The sequence below is a fragment of the Lathyrus oleraceus genome, chromosome 4, assembly GCF_024323335.1.
Source record: "Lathyrus oleraceus cultivar Zhongwan6 chromosome 4, CAAS_Psat_ZW6_1.0, whole genome shotgun sequence".
NCBI classification, from domain to species: domain Eukaryota; kingdom Viridiplantae; phylum Streptophyta; class Magnoliopsida; order Fabales; family Fabaceae; genus Lathyrus; species Lathyrus oleraceus.
Window position 1 is genome coordinate 134,704,076 of NC_066582.1, and position 18,434 is coordinate 134,722,509.

The 18,434-nt window shown below is 34.6% G+C and overlaps 1 protein-coding gene across 7 annotated transcripts; it reads left to right on the forward strand.

Annotated features, from left to right (window-relative positions):
- The first annotated feature begins 6,658 nt into the window (after positions 1–6,658).
- Positions 6,659–18,056, forward strand: LOC127074066 (subtilisin-like protease SBT5.3). 7 transcript variants are annotated; one of them, XM_051015334.1, is made up of 11 exons: positions 6,659–6,854; positions 6,946–7,055; positions 7,147–7,244; positions 7,352–7,513; positions 7,602–7,716; positions 7,795–8,317; positions 8,404–8,459; positions 8,537–8,782; positions 8,873–8,987; positions 9,086–9,299; positions 9,375–10,161. In XM_051015334.1, exons 1-11 carry the CDS (start codon positions 6,765–6,767, stop codon positions 10,049–10,051), a joined length of 2,406 nt encoding a protein of 801 aa, XP_050871291.1. In that variant the 5' UTR covers positions 6,659–6,764; the 3' UTR covers positions 10,052–10,161. The 7 variants fall into 7 exon arrangements, with proteins under 7 accessions (XP_050871291.1, XP_050871297.1, XP_050871296.1 ...); XM_051015340.1 differs by lacking the exon at positions 9,375–10,161 and adding an exon at positions 17,413–18,056 and having other exon boundaries at positions 6,669–6,854; XM_051015339.1 differs by lacking the exons at positions 8,404–8,459; positions 8,537–8,782; positions 8,873–8,987; positions 9,086–9,299; positions 9,375–10,161 and adding exons at positions 16,411–16,508; positions 16,588–16,833; positions 16,911–17,025; positions 17,124–17,337; positions 17,413–18,056 and having other exon boundaries at positions 6,684–6,854.
- Positions 18,057–18,434: the final 378 nt, after the last annotated feature.

The window sequence follows — 18,434 nt, forward strand, 5'->3', positions numbered from 1 at the left end:
AAGTTAGACATCACCTATATTTGCAACCTAAGTAGGTCGATCGATGACTATAAGTGAATGAGTTGTTGCTAAAAAAAGAATAAAATGGGAATACCGTATCTACTAAGTTAGGTGACCCTCATCCGGTCATTTAGCCTAACGGTGGTTGAACCTTCAAAAACAAAATACATCTTTTGAAAAAGATTTTTTTATGTAAATCAAACAAGATGTGTTGATCATAATCACTAACCGACTTCCTTACCATGTGTGTGAAAGATAAAAGGCCTTAATGTGACTGTCCCAAATTAAAGAGGATGAAACAAGTAAACTAATTAGAATTTGATTCAATGGCATGATTTGAACCGTTGTGCATATGAGGGAGACTTGTGACTACAAAATGTGATTTGTGTTGTCACAATATCCTTGGTGTAGACACTAGTACCTATCAAACCAATTTTAGCCGAACCGATTTTTATAGCCACGCATGAGTATTTGACTGATTCGTTTTCTTTAAGTCTTTATATTTTCACTGTTGCATTTCATTGTTTTACATGCTACCTCGCTTGTTTGAGGGCAAGCAAGGGTTCAAGTGTATGGGAGTTTGATAACTCGAAAACATATCATACTTCTAACTCGATTCACATGCAATTTTGTGTCATATTCTATTTCATTTTATAGTATTATGTTGATATTCAATGTCTATTTCAAGTGTTTTACAAATAGGGGCCTCTGTGAGAGAAAACTGTGTGAAAAGGCAAAAACGGGAGCAAAATGCACATTTTGAACTGTCATGATGGGCTCGCTGCCAGCATGGCAGTCGTCATGACGTGTCAAACGGTAACCTGTCACAACAAGAATACAAAACATATAAGAGGACATGCCCCAACTGGATGACGAATAGGTCATCATCTGGATGTCGCTCGTCATCTCCCCTAACTCATGACGAATGTGTCGTTATTTGGATGATGCTCGTCATGGTCTTAATGCACAGATTTTTCGCCCACGTATCAGAATTGGGCAAGGGGCATTTCCACCATTATCTCCATTTTTATACGTTTTAAGGCACCCCAACATGAATTTAAACATTATAAATAGGACTTTTCAGTGTTAGAATTACAATCCAAGTTTTTAGTATTACTTTTAGACAGAAAAATAACTTTTATAAAAGCAGTAACTTTCTCACATCGAAGAACTACTGCAAGCTTTAATAAGAATTTGAAGATTATTTATCAGTATTTGGATCTTTTACATTGCAATCTTGCCCGGCATAGTTTTCCCGGATTTTTATTCAAGTTTTGGAATTTTTTTTTTAAATATCCAGAAATTTCAAAAAAATTTCAAAAATATCCAATTTTTCAAAATAATTACACAAATGGCCAAAATTGGCCATTTTTTACACATAGGCGCCACCCTAGTTGGCGCCTACCCTTAATGGGTAGGGCAAGTCGCCACTAGGGGTGGCGCCTATGCCCAATCCAATTTTTTTTTTTTTTTTTTTTTTTTTTTAATGTTTTTTTTTTTTTTTTTAATTTTTTTTTATTTATAAATTTATGTTTTTTATTAAGTATATTAATTTATGTTCACACATATATATAAATAAATTTTTTTATTTATATATATATATATATATATATATATATATATATATATATATATATATATATATATATATATTAATTTATATATATATTAATTTTTATATATATATATTAATATAATTTATAAGTAATTAATATTATTTGAAAATTTTTGGAAAAAAAATTAATTTATATATGTATAAAGATATGATAGACAATATTTTTAAGATAAAGATAAAGATATAAAGATAATAAACAGAAAATATTTTTATTTAAATAATAGACAAGGCAAATATTACAAAGATATGATTAATCACATATGATGCGGTCCCTTGTACGATCCGCACGGGGGAGGTCTAGTTACTCGCCTAGACGGTTCACGTGGTGGTGGTGCTTCCCTATTACCACCCCTTGCCCTAACGCGCCCCCTTGCCGCTTGCCGTTGTGGTTCGGTGGAAGTCCCTTCAGTGCTGTAGGAAAGACGGGTCCCCTCTGCGCCCTCGAAGCTTTGTCTCGGTGGGACAAACTGACTACTGCTGGGTGCGCCCTCGAATTGTGGTCTTTGGTAGTTTAGGGTTGAATCGGGTTGGCCAAAGTGCAATGTTTGTTGTGGTGTGTAGTAGTCCTGTTGGTAGTCCTCTTGTATACCCGTGTCGGGGCTAGGTGGAGGACTGGAAGAGCTTGGGAAATTGTCGTGTTGGAAGTGTTGGGATTGGTGGAAGTATGGGGATTGATATTGTGGTAGGTGTTGGGACTGTTGATGGTGGTGGGAATGTTGAGTTTGTTGTTGGTAGTCTTCATGGTATTGGGATTGAGTTTGTGGTATGTATTGTTGATTTGGTTGGGGGGTGGACATGTGTTGTGGTTGTTGTTGTTGGTAATATGGTGGTGGTGGTTGTTGTTGGTAATAAGGAGGTGGTGGTTGTTGTTGGTAAAATGGTTGTGGTGGTTGTTGTTGGTAATAAGGTGGTGGTTGTTGTTGTTGGGAATACTGTGGTGGTTGTTGTTGTTGGAAATATGGCTGTTGCATCCGGGGATCGTCCAAATAGAACGGGTCAGACACAATCATTTCTGGATTGGTATTTGCTCTATACCATTCCACATATTCCCTTGTCGGCTTCATTTCGTTGGGCGCCACCGGAAATTGTAGAACATAGTGGGCACGGTCTTTCCACATTTTTCGAAAGTCCTTAGCAAATTCCTTCCAATTTTGGGCATACCACTGGTGGCTGACTTTTTTTAGATGCCAAGGTTCCATGGACATTGGGGGGCCTGGGATGTCTTGATGCATTCCGAATTGAAGCTTGACACGGTCACTTGAAAGAAGGGTGACCAATTTCGGACCAAGGAAGAGTGTCTGTTAGCAATAAAGAACTGGCACTTGAAAAATTGTGTTGACTTCGATGTTATCAAATCAAATCCGGAAAGATACGTTATTGTATGCAAAAATCCGGAGTGTGGATATAGGTTGATGGCATCGTACAAGAAGAAGCATAATGCGTGGGTGATAGGGTCCATATCTCAAGCTCACATTTGCGTCAACACCAACATGGCACAGGATCATCGCAAACTTAGCCATGACATGATCTGCCATTCCATATTACCTCTAGTTGAGGCTGACCCGTCACTGAAGGTCAAAACAATTATCTCCCATTGTGTGGCTGTTTTCAAATATACACCGTCATACAGAAAGGCTTGGTTAGCGAAAACCAAGGCAATTGAACTGGTGTACGGTAACTGGGAGGAATCATACAAACAACTACCACGCTACCTGGCTGCACTACGATTGTATTCACCTGGGACGGTTACTATAATGGAGACCTTGCCTGCACAATCCCCTGACGGAACTCGTCTAGAAGGTAATGGAATTTTCCACAGACTTTTCTGGGCATTCCGTCCATGCATCATCGGGTTCACATTCTGCAAACCACTTGTCCAAGTCGATGGAACTTGGCTGTATGGGAAATACAAAGGATCGTTACTGATGGCGGTCGCACAAGATGGCAATTCAAATATTTTCCCAATAGCCTTTGCATTGGTGGAAGGAGAAACGGCTGCTGCATGGAGTTTCTTCCTTAAGAATCTTCGAACGCACGTGACTCCACAAGCTGGCATCTGCGTTATTTCTGACAGGCACGCCTCAATAGATAGTGCATACAATAATCCAGCAAATGGCTGGCATTACCCCCCGTCTACCCATGTTTACTGCATCAGGCATATTGCCCAAAATTTTATGCGGGAGTTCAAGGATAACTTCTTGAAGCAACATTTGATAAACGCGGGGTATGCCTTAAACCAACCTGGATTCCAATACTATCGCCGGGAAATAGTGTTGGCAAATTCTGATGCAGGGAGGTGGATCGATAATATCGACCGAGCGAAGTGGACTAGATCATATGACAATGGGGTGAGGTGGGGCCACATGACAACAAATCTTGTGGAATCAATGAACGGCGTGTTTAAGGGCATACGTAACCTCCCGGTAACCGCATTGGTGAGTGCGACGTATTTTCGGATGGCAACGTTGTTCGTAACAAGAGGCAGGCGCTGGAATGAAGTGTTGCAGACGAGTCAGGTATATAGTGATGCCTGCATGAAGTTTATGAGGCAGGAATCTGCCAAAGCCAGCAGCCATCGGGTTACGGAATTCGACCGCCATGGCCACACTTTCAGTGTCAAGGAAACAATTGACCACAACCAAGGGCTGCCCAGACAAGAGTATAGGGTCCTAATACCAGACCGTTGGTGCGACTGTGGTCAATTTCAGGCGTATCGTATGCCTTGTTCCCATGTCATTGCAGCGTGTTCACACAGCCACTTCGATGCATTATCGCTAGTGTCTCCAATCTACAAAGTTGCAACATTGCTCAATGTATACGACAATCCCTTTCCGGTGGTAGCATTGGAGGCGTATTGGCCAGAGTATGACGGGGAAATTGTTTGGCACAACGAATCGATGCGGCGGAATAAAAGTGGTCGCCCAAATAGCAGGCGCATTAGAACTGAAATGGACGTCGCAGAGAAAATGCAGAGGAAGTGTAGCATATGTAGACAACTAGGGCATAATAAGAACAAATGTCCATATCGTGGATCTAGTTCCACAACTTAGTTTTCAATTTCATAAATCTGTGTACCAAAATCATTTTAAATTAAAGTTTACCTTTTATTCCAAATAGAAGATGACACTTGAACAACAAACACAAACATCTAACATTACAACACCAATTACTAAAACAAAAACAAATACTGGAACAAAACAAGTACTAAAACAAGAACAAGTACTAGAACAATAACAAATACAACAACAACATGACAAACAACCATTAAAATCTAAGAAATTACAACAGTTAACACTATGTCGTCTGATCCATGCATCATTTGGATGCAATCAATGTCGCTTTCAACTTCAACCCACCAGCGTATCGTTTCTCCAGTTTCAAATGAGAACCTTGTTCTAAGCCTCTGAATCCTTCTGATGACTTCACCAGGTTGGTAATCTCCCTCTAACCAAGACATCAAGGACCTTTTTAGTTGGTCCAACGAACGGATGTTCCAAAATTTCATCTCCATTGGGGGTTTCAAAGGCGAGAAAATAACATGCCCATCCCTTTTTAAGATTACTGGTTCAGGATCCGGGCGCCTTGATGATGTTCGCTGCCATGACGACGGTCTTGAGGATGCCATGAACTCAACTTGATACAGAAGGTGGTAGGAAACAGTGGTGAAGAAAATGCAAGGAAATAACACTTTATTTATAGGAAAAGATCTGGGTTGTACACCAGTCTACCTAACCCTAATTCTCCCAAAAATTTATAAATAATATTATTTACTTATAAATTAAATTAATATATATATAAATTAATATATATATATATATATATATATATATATATATATATATATATATATCTTGTAAATAAATATTTATATATATTAATTAAATGTGTATAATATTAATTGTTTATAAATTAAATTAATATATATATATATATTTATATATAAATTAATATATATATAATTAATATATATATATCTTGTAATAATTTTATTTATATATAAGTGTTAATATAAATTAATATATTTATCAAAAAAATATATTTATCAAATATCTAATATTTAAAAAAAAAAAATTTAAAAAAAAATTAATAAAACATTTAAAAAAAAAAAAAAAAAAAAAAAAAAAAAAAAAAAGGATTGGGCATAGGCGCCACCCCTAGTGGCGACTTGCCCTACCCATTAAGGGTAGGCGCCAACTAGGGTGGCGCCTATGTACACAATTAGGGCAAATTTTGCCCATTTGTGTAATTTTTTTGAAAAAATGGTTAATTTTGAAATTTTTTTTAAAATTTTGGATATTTAAAAAAAAAATTCCAAGTTTTGCTCTGTACCAGTTTAAAGCAGTATTTAATATATTCATGTTCGATTTACATGTTCCATTTGTTCCGCTTTACTGCTTTTGCATTACTTTCTTATTTGCATGTGCATATTTTATATTATTACTATTAGGATGTTAGACCTAAATTTTAATAATATTTACACTAACTCTTACGTATAAAGCATGTCAGACTAATTCTGTCGAATTTGAAATGTTAGGTATGTCGTATCGACGATGCTCGTATTAAATTATAAAGATTATAATTAATTGGGAATTATTTCTAGTCTGAATTTTCTTGGACTAGTATTATACCAATTTTTTTCTTATTTTATAAAAAATATTATTTAAAATAAATTTTTTGTTTGAAAAATATTTTAAAATTTTGACTTTTTTTTAATTTAATATTTTTAATTGATGTTTCTTTATTTGAAGTTTGAAATTTTAATTTTAATGTTAAAATTTAATTTTGAGAACTAAATTTTGCAACAAATTCCTGGAAAGACTCTTTTTAAATTATTTTGATGCATAATGTATTTTATTGGAAATATACTTGAAAGTCATTTTTTAGGAATTATTTATTATAAAAACAGAAGTAGTACATTGTTTCAAATTAATTCTACATACTTTTTACCTAAAAGAATCTAAATTTATTTATTCTACATACTTGTTACTTAATTCAATGAATTTGACCACAATAGTTGACTCTATTATAAACTCATAGCTTTTTTTCAAATGAGATTGAGTTGAAAACATTCACTGAACTAAGTTATAAAAGTAAGGAAATCAGGCATTTGCATATCACTGATATTTATTTTTCAAAACAAACAATATTCATGAGAGAAACAATGTCATCATCCATTTGTCACATGTTAATATCACTTCTTCTTTTTGTTTCTCTGCAACATACCCTTGCAATTAAACAGGCATGGTTTTTCTCAATGTTACATTATTAATTAATCTGATTTTCATATTCGAGTGTTTAACGATAATTCATGTTTTTATTTTTTATCACAGTCCTATATTGTATATTTAGGATCACATTCTTTCGGTTCAAATCCTTCATTACTTGATTCTGAATCTGTCACAAACTCTCATTATGATTTACTTGGATCTTACCTTGGAAGGTATGTAACTGCACAAACCTTAAATTAAGTGAATTATTTGGTGTGTTTAATTATGAAATGGTGATAGTTAATTTATTATTTTCATACACAGTACTGAGAAGGCCAAAGAAGCAATATTTTACTCTTACAATAAATATATTAATGGCTTTGCTGCAATACTTGATGAAGATGAAGCAAAAGAGATTGCAAGTATGTAGTTATGTTAATTCGTGGATTTATCTTCCTTATTACAAAATACTGTTTCATTTTAATTTTCTAATTGATGTTATATATTATTATTTTTTTGGTGGATACAGAACATCCAAATGTTGTATCAATGTTTTTAAGTAAAAGATATGAACTACATACGACCCGATCGTGGAATTTCCTTGGGTTAGAGACGGACCGTGGATTTGCTAACGTTTCAGTATGGAAAAAATCATTGGGTGAAGACATCATTATTGGAAATTTGGACACTGGTAATCCAATATGAATTAATTGCATTTTGAATTGTTTTTTTTGTGCTATGCCTCAAAATATTTTTATTGATATTGTTACCTATGATAGGTGTTTGGCCGGAATCAAAGAGTTTTAGTGATGAAGGGTTTGGGCCAATTCCAAAGAAATGGAAAGGAATTTGTCAAGTTGGCAAAGGAAATCCAGATAAATTTTATTGCAACAGGTCTTTTATTCTTAATAATTTCTTCTACTATCATTTCATATAACTTAACTGCTGATACATGATTTGTTACATATGTAGGAAACTCATTGGAGCAAAATATTTTTATAAAGGCTATCAGGAACATCCCGGACCGGCGAATGTAACCTTTAATAGCGCACGCGACTTCGATGGTCATGGCACACATACTTTATCAACTGCTGGGGGTAATTTTGTTGCTGGAGCCAATGTTGTAGGGTTTGGAAATGGAACAGCAAGTGGCGGATCACCAAAAGCAAGAGTTGCAAGCTATAAAGTCTGTTGGGATGGATGTGATGAAGCTGATATTTTGGCTGGTTTTGAAGCTGCCATAAGTGACGGTGTTGATGTACTTTCTGTGTCCTTGGGTGGAATTTTTCCACAATTTGGTTCAGGCAATGCTATTTCTGTTGGTTCCTTCCATGCAATTGCCAACAACGTCATTGTTGTGGCTTCTGCAGGAAATTCAGGACCTTCAACCTCATCAGTAGTCAATATCGAACCATGGACTATCACCGTTGCTGCTAGCACAATTGATAGAGACTTCACAAGTTATGTTATTCTTGGTAACAAAAAAATATACAAGGTATATATATATTGAGCTATCACGTGTTCTGCATTTAATTTCTAATAGCATATTCTGTATAAATTGTTTCCGATGTTTATTGTTAGGGAGCTAGTCTTTCAGAGTTGGAATTACCACCTAACAAATCATATCCATTGATTGCGTAAGAATTATGTTTTTCTTTTTTTCAAATTAACCTTTTCAAATAATGATATCTCCTGATCAATTTCATTTGTGTAGCTCTGATTGCAAAGAAGGAACTCTTGCTAAACAAAACGTTAAAGGAAAAATAGTGGTATGTCGTCGAGGTGGGAGTGCTAGAGTTGACATGGGTGTGCAAGCTTCTCTTGCAGGTGCTATTGGATTGATATTGGCTAACGACAGGGATTCAGGGGATGGAGTTATAGCAGATCCTCATGTGCTTCCCGCTACAAATGTTGGCTTTGCAGATGGCAATGCCATTTTTAATTACATCGATCACAGAAAGTAATTGTTCTCATTGCCTCTGATATTACACTTTTTTTTATTATTCACGCAGATAGAGTTTTAAATTTCATAAATACATATATTGTGTAGCTCTCCTGTGGCTTACATTACTAAAGTTAAAACAGAATTGGGCGTAAAGAACAATCCAACCATAAGTTCATTTTCGTCCAGAGGCCCAAATAAATTTTCTCCTACAATCCTTAAGGTATAATAAAACTTGCGCGAAAATTATCATTAAATTATTATTTAGATTATCTTAAACAAACTCTGAATGTAATGGTATATTTTAATTTTGTATTTCAGCCAGACATCACTGCACCAGGCGTCAACATAATTGCAGCGTATACTCTAGCTAACTCTCCAACGGAACAACCATCTGATAAGCGTAGAATTCCTTTTGTTACAATGTCAGGCACTTCAATGTCTTGTCCACATGTTGCCGGAGTAGTTGGACTAGTTAAATCTGTTCATCCTGATTGGAGTCCAGCTGCTATCAAGTCAGCAATCATGACCACAGGTAATCAAATTTATAAAATACAGTTGAGTTTATTTTCATATGCTATTTTATTTATAAAATCTATAACTTTTACAGCAACAACAAACACCAACAATGGAGTGCAGATATTGGATTCGTATTCACTAGAAAAGGCAAATCCTTTTGATTATGGTGCTGGGCACATTCAACCTAATCTTGCAGTGGATCCTGGACTTGTATATGACCTTAATATTACTGATTATTTGAACTACTTATGTGGTGGTAAATTCCTTAGTGACGACTTTAAAGCGTTTTACGGAAAGCCTTACACTTGTCCAAAATCATTCAGTGTAGAAGATTTCAATTATCCATCCATCTCAATTTATGCAGCTAACGTTTATGTATACAAGTCTTTTAGTGTTACTCGTACGGTTACCAATGTCGGGCCCCCAAGTGAGTATAGAGCAAAGATCGACGAACCTCTACTATTTCATGTCACAGTTGAGCCTGAGATATTAAGATTTAAACATAAGGGTGAGAAAAAAGAGTTCAAGGTTTTATTCACTTTGAAGCAGCGTAGTTATGTTATTAGTGAATTTGAATTCGGGAAGTTGACTTGGAGTGATGGAAAGCATCATGTTGGGACTCCAATTACAATATTGTGTAACTTTCTTTTTCTCCCGCTTTCAATAATATATCAATGTTGTTTAAATGTTATCTTTGATTTAGGCAATTCACCTTTCTTTTCTCCACTTTGCATGAAATACTATGTTGCCTTTTTCCTTTCTTTTTAGTTTGTACTAGATATTGTTTATTTTTTACACAAATTTTATATAAATGCATCAACTTTTTGCATTTATATCAAATTTATAAAATAATCAATATTAAATATTTCAATTCTCAATTTTTTTTTGTGTGTGCTATGCCTCAAAATACTTTTATTGATATTATTAGTAATTGAATATTTTGAAGAAATCCTCTCGACGTAAGTCTTACCTTGTGTCGAGTTACTTCTCTTTTGGGATTCAACTTCACACTTTATACCCATTTCACATTGATTGTCTTCTTGCCTTTAGACAATTCGACAAGTGACCAAGTGTTGTTGACTTCGATGGACTATAATTTCTCATTCATTGTTTTCACCCACTTAGTATCCTTTAATACCTCGGCTGCATTGATCGGTTCGACATCTGCATAGAAAGCATAGTGTAACAGCTCACCTTCATCATCGACCACATCATCTGATGTAATTATACATTCTTGTAACCTTGCAAGCATGTGTCTTGTTCTTTGAGGTCTACTTCTGCTTGCTTGTCCTCTGAGTTCTTCTTGTCAAGTTTCTCTTTCGACTTCAATTACTGGTTCTTCACATAAGATTCTTACTGAATCCGTCTTTACATTTTCAATCCAGTCTCATTCCTTAATCTCATTTATGATCACGTCCCTGCTGATCACTACTTGTTTGTTCACTGGTTCGAACAACTTGTAACCTCTAGTCAAATGATATCCTATTAGGATCATATGACTTGACTTGTCATCAAGTTTTCTTCTCAACTGATCCGGCACATGTTTATGTGTTATAGATTCAAATAACTTCAGATGACTCAGGCTAGGCTTGACACCAAAACAACATTCTTCTGGCTTGATTCCTTCTAGCTTCTTCGTCGGACATCTGTTCAGGATGTATGTTGCAGTCGACACAGCTTCTCCCCATTATTATTTGGGTAGATGCTTTCCTTTCAACATACTTCTCACCATACTCATGATAGTTCTATTCTTCCTTTCGGCATTTCCATTCTTCTGTGGAGTATAGGATGGCACCTCCTCAAGTATAATCTCTTATTTCTCACGTAACTTGTCGAACTCTTTCAACAGATACTCTCCACCATCATCAGTCCTCAGAATCTTGAGCTTTCGACGACTTTGTCTTTCGACATAGATTTAAAATTTGAAAATACCTCGATAAATTCACTTTTCTTCTTGATCAGGTTAGTCCATAGTTTTCAACTAAAATCATCTATAAATATGACAAAGTATATGTTACCTCCAATTGAATCCAACTAGATAAGATCACATACATCAGAGTATATGATTTCAAGAATTTCCTTCCTTTTACTATTTTCTACATTCTTTCTGAAGTTGTTCTTGTGTTGCTTCTCCTACACACGTTCCTCACAAACTTTGTTTGGGATGTCGATTTCTAGAAACCCTGAAATCTTATTTCTTCTCTTCAGATCTCTGATTTCGTTGAAATTTAGATGGACAAGTCTATAGTGCCATATCCATTCATCCATGCTAGTTGCAGTTGCAAGGCACTTGTGCTCCATCATATTAAGTTCAAGAAGTTTCTATTCTAAGACATATGTGCCTTCAAGATTAACCTTCCACCTGAGTAGAGAAATCTCATCATCTTGTCTTCGATCGACACTTTGTAGCACTTTTTGACCAACTTCCGTATAATTAGCATATTGCTTTTCATGTCTGGTATGAACAACACATTGGAAATTACTGACCTTTTCCATCTTTCTTCATAAATAGAACATCGCCAATACCTTTAACTTCTAGAGTATTGTCATTTGAAAATTTTACCATATTTTTCATTGAGGGTTTCATGTTGACAAACCAATCTTTCTTATCAGTCATGTGTGATGAGCATTCTGAGTCCAAGTACCATTGGTCATGGAATCTTTCTTCATCTCTTGTTGTGACCATCAACAACATCTCTTCTTCTCCATGCTTTGCAAACTTTGCATCATTTTTCTGATTCATCTATTTTTCAGGGCAATCACGAGAGTAGTGACCATACTTCTAACAAATGAAACACTAAATGTGACTTTTGTCAGGTTTTCGACCATCGATTATTCCTCTACCTGCAGTACCACCTCTTTGGTGGCTTTGGTATGAGGACTTTCTCTGATTCGATCAACCTCCCTCTTGTTGTTTTTGACCAATCAAATTGTTATAGCCTCCTCTACCTTTGTTATCGAGCCACTTCCCTTTACATTTCTTTTCTCTTGTTGATTACGCTTGCAAAGTTACATTAATCTTTGACTTGCTTGCAACTCTTTCAGTCATTCTTTGTTCATGAGATTCAAGCGTCCCTTCAAGCTCTTCCTTTGTCAATAATGAGAAATCTTTTGAATCTTCTATGGCTACTACCACGTGGTCGAACTTTGGAGCCAATGACCTCAAGATCTTTGTGACAACCGATCTTGATGTCAATGTCTCTCCACATACCTTGACTTGATTCACCAGTTTTGTAACCCTAGTGAAGAAAGCAGTTATGCTTTCATTGTTTTCCATCTGAAGCAGTTCATACGTTCTTTTTTGAGTTTATAACCTCATTTCTTTCACCTTTTCTGCGACTCCTAATTATTTTTCTAGAGTTTCCCATGCTTCTTTCGCTAATTGAACATCACTAACATTTTCGAAATTGTTTGCAGCGACACATAGATGGATCATAAAGAGAGATTTATAACATTTCTTTTTTAATTCTTTGTGTGCGGCCTTTTCTTCATCCGTCGCGTTTGCTACAAGCGGTGTCACTCCCTCCTTCATAAGATTCACAAGATCTTGATAGCAAAAGATAACCTTTACCTGCTTGCACAAATTTCCGTAATTCAGATTCTTCAAAATTGGGAGACTCGCCAAAAAATTCTCGCTCAGATGATTCATCATGTTATGCTTCCAAGAATCACTATGCTAGTCCTCTAGATACCAGATGTTGAAAATTCACCAAAATCTATGGAGAATCCCACTGCAATTTTTATGAACAAGAATTCAATCACACCAATCGAATTCCCTCTTGTTCTTCACTCTTCACTCGAGTGAATCAACCACACTGGGTTGCAAGATTATATCGTTGCACAATTGTTAATGGAGGAAGAAATAAAAGATGAAAATTAGGAAGAAAGAGAATTAAGGTTTTATCAAAATAGGGGAAGAAGAAGAAGAGTTTATGCAGAGTAACTCTCTACTCTCAAACTGAGATTTATCCTTTGCAACTACAAGTCATGTATTGTGTGTTAAAATCAATAAGGGTTACTCCCTATTTATAGATTTTGGGCTTACTTGCTCCTTAAGCAAAACCCAAAATACTTAATTCTGCTAACACTATAAAATTAGACCTAAGTCGAAATTCCTGTCGAGGTACACTACTTCGACGTTTCGACATTTACACAGTTCGACAGTTCTTTTCTTCTGTCAAAAAACCTGATTCGACACGTAGAATTACAATTCAAGAAATTATTCACAAATATATACAATAAGTTGCCCTATAAATTAATTTAGTAAAAAACATAGTTCATGTTAAAAGGGAATTGATATACTCATGTCAAAAAGTTTTAATTTGACACTCGATACTTCATTGACAAATCCTAAAGCAAGATAGAACAGAAACATATATTTCTAATTAAGAAAAATCTCTATAATTATAAAAAGAAAAATTAGTAAAATCCATGGTACCTCAATGATACATGACTTGCAGTTGCAAAGGATAAGTGATTGGCTACGACAATAACCATAGCGAATTAGTAGCGAAGTTGTAGCAAACAGAGTTAGTTGGAGATTAGCTCCAGATTAACTACTTTATTTCGTAGCGATTGGGTGGCTAATTATCCAGTCCAATAATTCCTAGCAAAATTAATACTAATAATTAATCTTTCCTAGGCAAACCAAAACTAAACTGTAGCAAATAAGGGTCTTGAGTTTATGTTTCCCAACTATACGGCTGCGATACCGCCAGAATAATATCTAGCTAAATTAGGATAGTTCATAATTTTAAAAATCAAAACTAATTAGGCTATAATGTATTAAAATAAGAACACAACTAAAATGTAATTTCATATTTATATATCTTCATCTTGTATGGCTAACCCACTAACCAAGCTTAATAGAAATCAATATCCAACTATTTAATACATTGAACTTTCTTTTATTTTTAAAAACTTTTTCTTAGACTAATATTCTAGAAATAAAATTTCTTATTTTATAAAAAACACGTTTTAAATTAAATTTTTCTTTGAAAATATTTTAAAATTTTATCCTTTTTTATTTATTTTTTACATTTAAAATTAATGTTTATTTTCTTAACTTTGAAGTTTGAAATGTTAATTTTAATATTTAAATTTAATATTGAGAACTTAATTTAGGAAGCAATTCCTCCAAAGTCTTTTATTTATTTTTTATGCATGATTTTTTTTAGGAAATATGTCTGAAAGTCATTTTTTAATAATTATTTATCATATAAAAAGGCTAAAATTTTAAATTTAGCATATACTTTTTACCTAAAAAATCTAAATTTATTTATTTTACATAAATGTGCATTAAAAAAATGTCAATGAATTTGACCACAATAGCTGACTTTATTACAACTCATAGCTTTTTTTTAAAGGAGATTGAGTTGAAAACATTCACTGAACTAAGTTATAAAAGTAAGGAAATCAGGCATTTACATATCACTGATATTTATTTTTCAAAACAAACAATATTCATGAGAGAAACAATGTCATCATCCATTTGTCACATGTTAATATCATTTCTTCTTATTGTTTCTCTGCAACATACCCTTGCAATTAAACAGGCATGATTTTTCTCAATTTTTCATTTTTAAACAATCTGATTTTCATATTCGAGTGTTTAACAGTATGGTCTAATGTTCGATAATTCATGTTTTTTATCACAGTCCTACATTGTGTATTTAGGATCACATTCTTTCGGTTCAAATCCTTCATTACTTGATTCTGAATCTGTCACAAACTCTCACTATGATTTACTTGGATCTTACCTTGGAAGGTATGTAACTGCACAAACCTTAAATTAAGTGAATTATTTGGTGTGGTTAATTATGAAATGGTGATAGTTAATTTATTATTTTCATACACAGTACTGAGAAGGCCAAAGAAGCGATATTTTACTCTTACAATAAATATATTAATGGCTTTGCTGCAATACTTGATGAAGATGAAGCAAAAGAGATTGCAAGTATGTAGTTATGTTAATTCGTGGATTTATCTTCCTTATTACAAAATACTGTTTCATTTTAATTTTCTAATTGATGTTATATATTATTATTTTTTGGTGATACAGAACATCCAAATGTTGTATCAATGTTTTTAAATAAAAGATATGAACTACATACGACCCGATCATGGAATTTCCTTGGGTTAGAGACGGACCATGGATTTGCTAACGATTCAGTATGGAAAAAATCATTGGGTGAAGACATCATTATTGGAAATTTGGACACTGGTAATCCGATATGAATTAATTGCATTTTGAATTGTTTTTTTGTGTGCTATGCCTCAAAATATTTTTATTGATATTGTTACTTATGATAGGTGTTTGGCCGGAATCAAAGAGTTTTAGTGATGAAGGGTTTGGGCCAATTCCAAAGAAATGGAAAGGAATTTGTCAAGTTGCCAAAGGGAATCCAGATAAATTTTATTGCAACAGGTCTTTTATTCTTAATAATTTCTTCTACTATCATTTTATTGCATTTCATATAACTTAACTGTTGATACATGATTTGTTACATTCGTAGGAAACTCATTGGAGCAAAATATTTTAGTAAAGGCTTTCAGGCACATCTCGGTGAAGCGGAAAATGTAAACTTTGATAGTGCACGTGATACCGCAGGCCATGGAACACATACTTTATCAACTGCTGGAGGTAATTTTGTTGCTGGAGCCAATGTGTTTGGGTTTGGAAATGGAACAGCAAGTGGTGGATCTCCAAAAGCAAGAGTTGCAGCTTATAAAGTCTGTTGGAATGGATGTTATGATGCTGATATTTTGGCTGGTTTTGAAGCTGCCATAAGCGACGGTGTTGATGTACTTTCTGTGTCTTTGGGTGGAAGATCTCCACGAGAGTTTTCGGAAAGTGGTATTTCCATAGGTTCCTTCCATGCAATTGCCAACAACATCGTTGTTGTGGCTTCTGGAGGAAATTCGGGACCTCAAATCTCATCTATAGTCAATGTCGAACCATGGACTATCACAGTTGCTGCTAGCACAATTGATAGAGACTTCACAAGTTATGTTATTCTTGGTAACAAAAAAATATACAAGGTATATATATATTGGGCTATCACATGTTGTGCATTTAATTTCTAATAGCATATGCTTAATCAATTGTTTCCGATGTTTATTGTTAGGGAGCTAGTCTTTCAGAGTTGGAATTACCACCTAACAAATCATATCCATTGATAAGTGCTGTAGATGCCAAATTTGATAATGTACCTCCCGCATTTGCGTAAGAATTCTCTTTTTCTCTTTTTTTTAAATGAACCTTTTCAAATAATGATATCTTCTAATCTATTTAATTTGTGTAGCTCTATTTGCAAAGAAGGATCTCTTGACCCCAAAAAGGTTAAAGGAAAAATATTGGTATGTCTTCGAGGTGAGAGTGCTAGAGCTGACAAGGGCGTGCAAGCTTCTCGTGTAGGTGCTATTGGAATGATATTGGTTAACGACGAGGATTCAGGGAATGGAGTTATAGCAGATCCTCATGTGCTTCCCGCTACAAATGTTGGCTTTGCAGATGGCAGTGCCATTTTTAATTACATCAATCGCACAAAGTAATTGTTCTCATCATGCCGTGTTATTTGATTATCCTCGCAGATAGAATCTTAAATTTCATACGTATATTGTGTAGGTCTCCAGTGGCTTACATTTCTAAAGTTAAAACAGAAGTGGGCGTAAAGAACACTCCAACTATAGCTTCATTTTCGTCAAGAGGCCCAAATGACCTTGATGGTAAACTCCTTAAGGTATATTAAAACTTGAGTGACAATTATTCTTCTATTATTATTTAGATTATCTTAAACAAACTCTGAGTGTAATGCTATATTTTTATTTTGTATTTCAGCCAGACATCACTGCACCAGGCGTCAGCATAATTGCAGCGTATACTCAAGCTAACTCTCCATCGGAACAACCATCTGATAAGCGTAGAACTCCTTTTGTTACAATGTCAGGCACTTCAATGTCATGTCCTCATGTTGCCGGAATTGTTGGACTAGTTAAATCTGTTCATCCTGATTGGAGTCCGGCTGCTATCAAGTCAGCAATCATGACCACAGGTAATCAAATTTATATAAATTCCTTGAGTTCACTTTCATATGCTGTTTTATTTATAAAATTTGCAATTTTTACAGCAACAACAAAAAACAACAATGGAGTGGAAATATTGGATTCATCACTAGAAAAGGCAACTCCTTTTGCATATGGTGCCGGGCATGTTCAACCTAATCTTGCAGTGGATCCTGGACTTGTATATGACCTTAATGTTACTGATTATTTGAACTACTTATGTGGTCGTGAATACACCAGTGACCAACTTAAAGTGTTCTACGGAAAACCCTACACTTGTCCAAAATCATTCAGTTTAGCAGATTTCAATTATCCATCCATCTCAATTTATGAACTTGACGTTTGGAAATCTTTGAATGTTACTCGTACCGTTACCAATGTCGGGCCCCCAAGTGAGTATAGAGTGGAGATCCAGCAACCTCCACAATTTCAAGTCACAGTTCAGCCTGAGATTTTAAGATTTACACATAAGGGAGAGAAAAAAGAGTTCAAGGTTACAATCACTATGAAGCCAAATAGTAAATATGTTACTGATTTTGAATTTGGGAAGCTGATTTGGACCGATGGAAAGCATCACGTTGGGACTCCTATTACAATAAAGTACACTGATTTGTGATGTTTAGGTTCATGTTTCATGCATTTTGCTAGCCTTGTAACTTTCTTTTTCTCCCGCTTCCAATAATATATCAAATTATCAATGTTGTTTTAATGTTATCTTTATTTGAGCCATTCACCTTTGTTCTGTCCACTTTGCATGAAAATACTATATTCATGGTTAAATTGCGGTAAGCAACCGCAATTGCACCCGCAATATTGCGGATGCGGTTGTCTCCGCAATCGCATTGAACCGCAATTGCGGTGTGTTTTTAAAATTACACCTCCGACTATATTAGAAATCATATCAAACCGTTTCAATCATGATTTTTCAAGTATTTTCATCAAAATTTGAAATATTAGAATTGTAAAACTCAATTTATTTCATATGTAATAAAAAAAACTTAGGGCCCGTTTGAATGAGTTTTAGTTTTTAGTTTTTAAAAACTATTTTGGAAATTAAGTTTTAAAAAAAAGTTTTGAGAAAAAAACA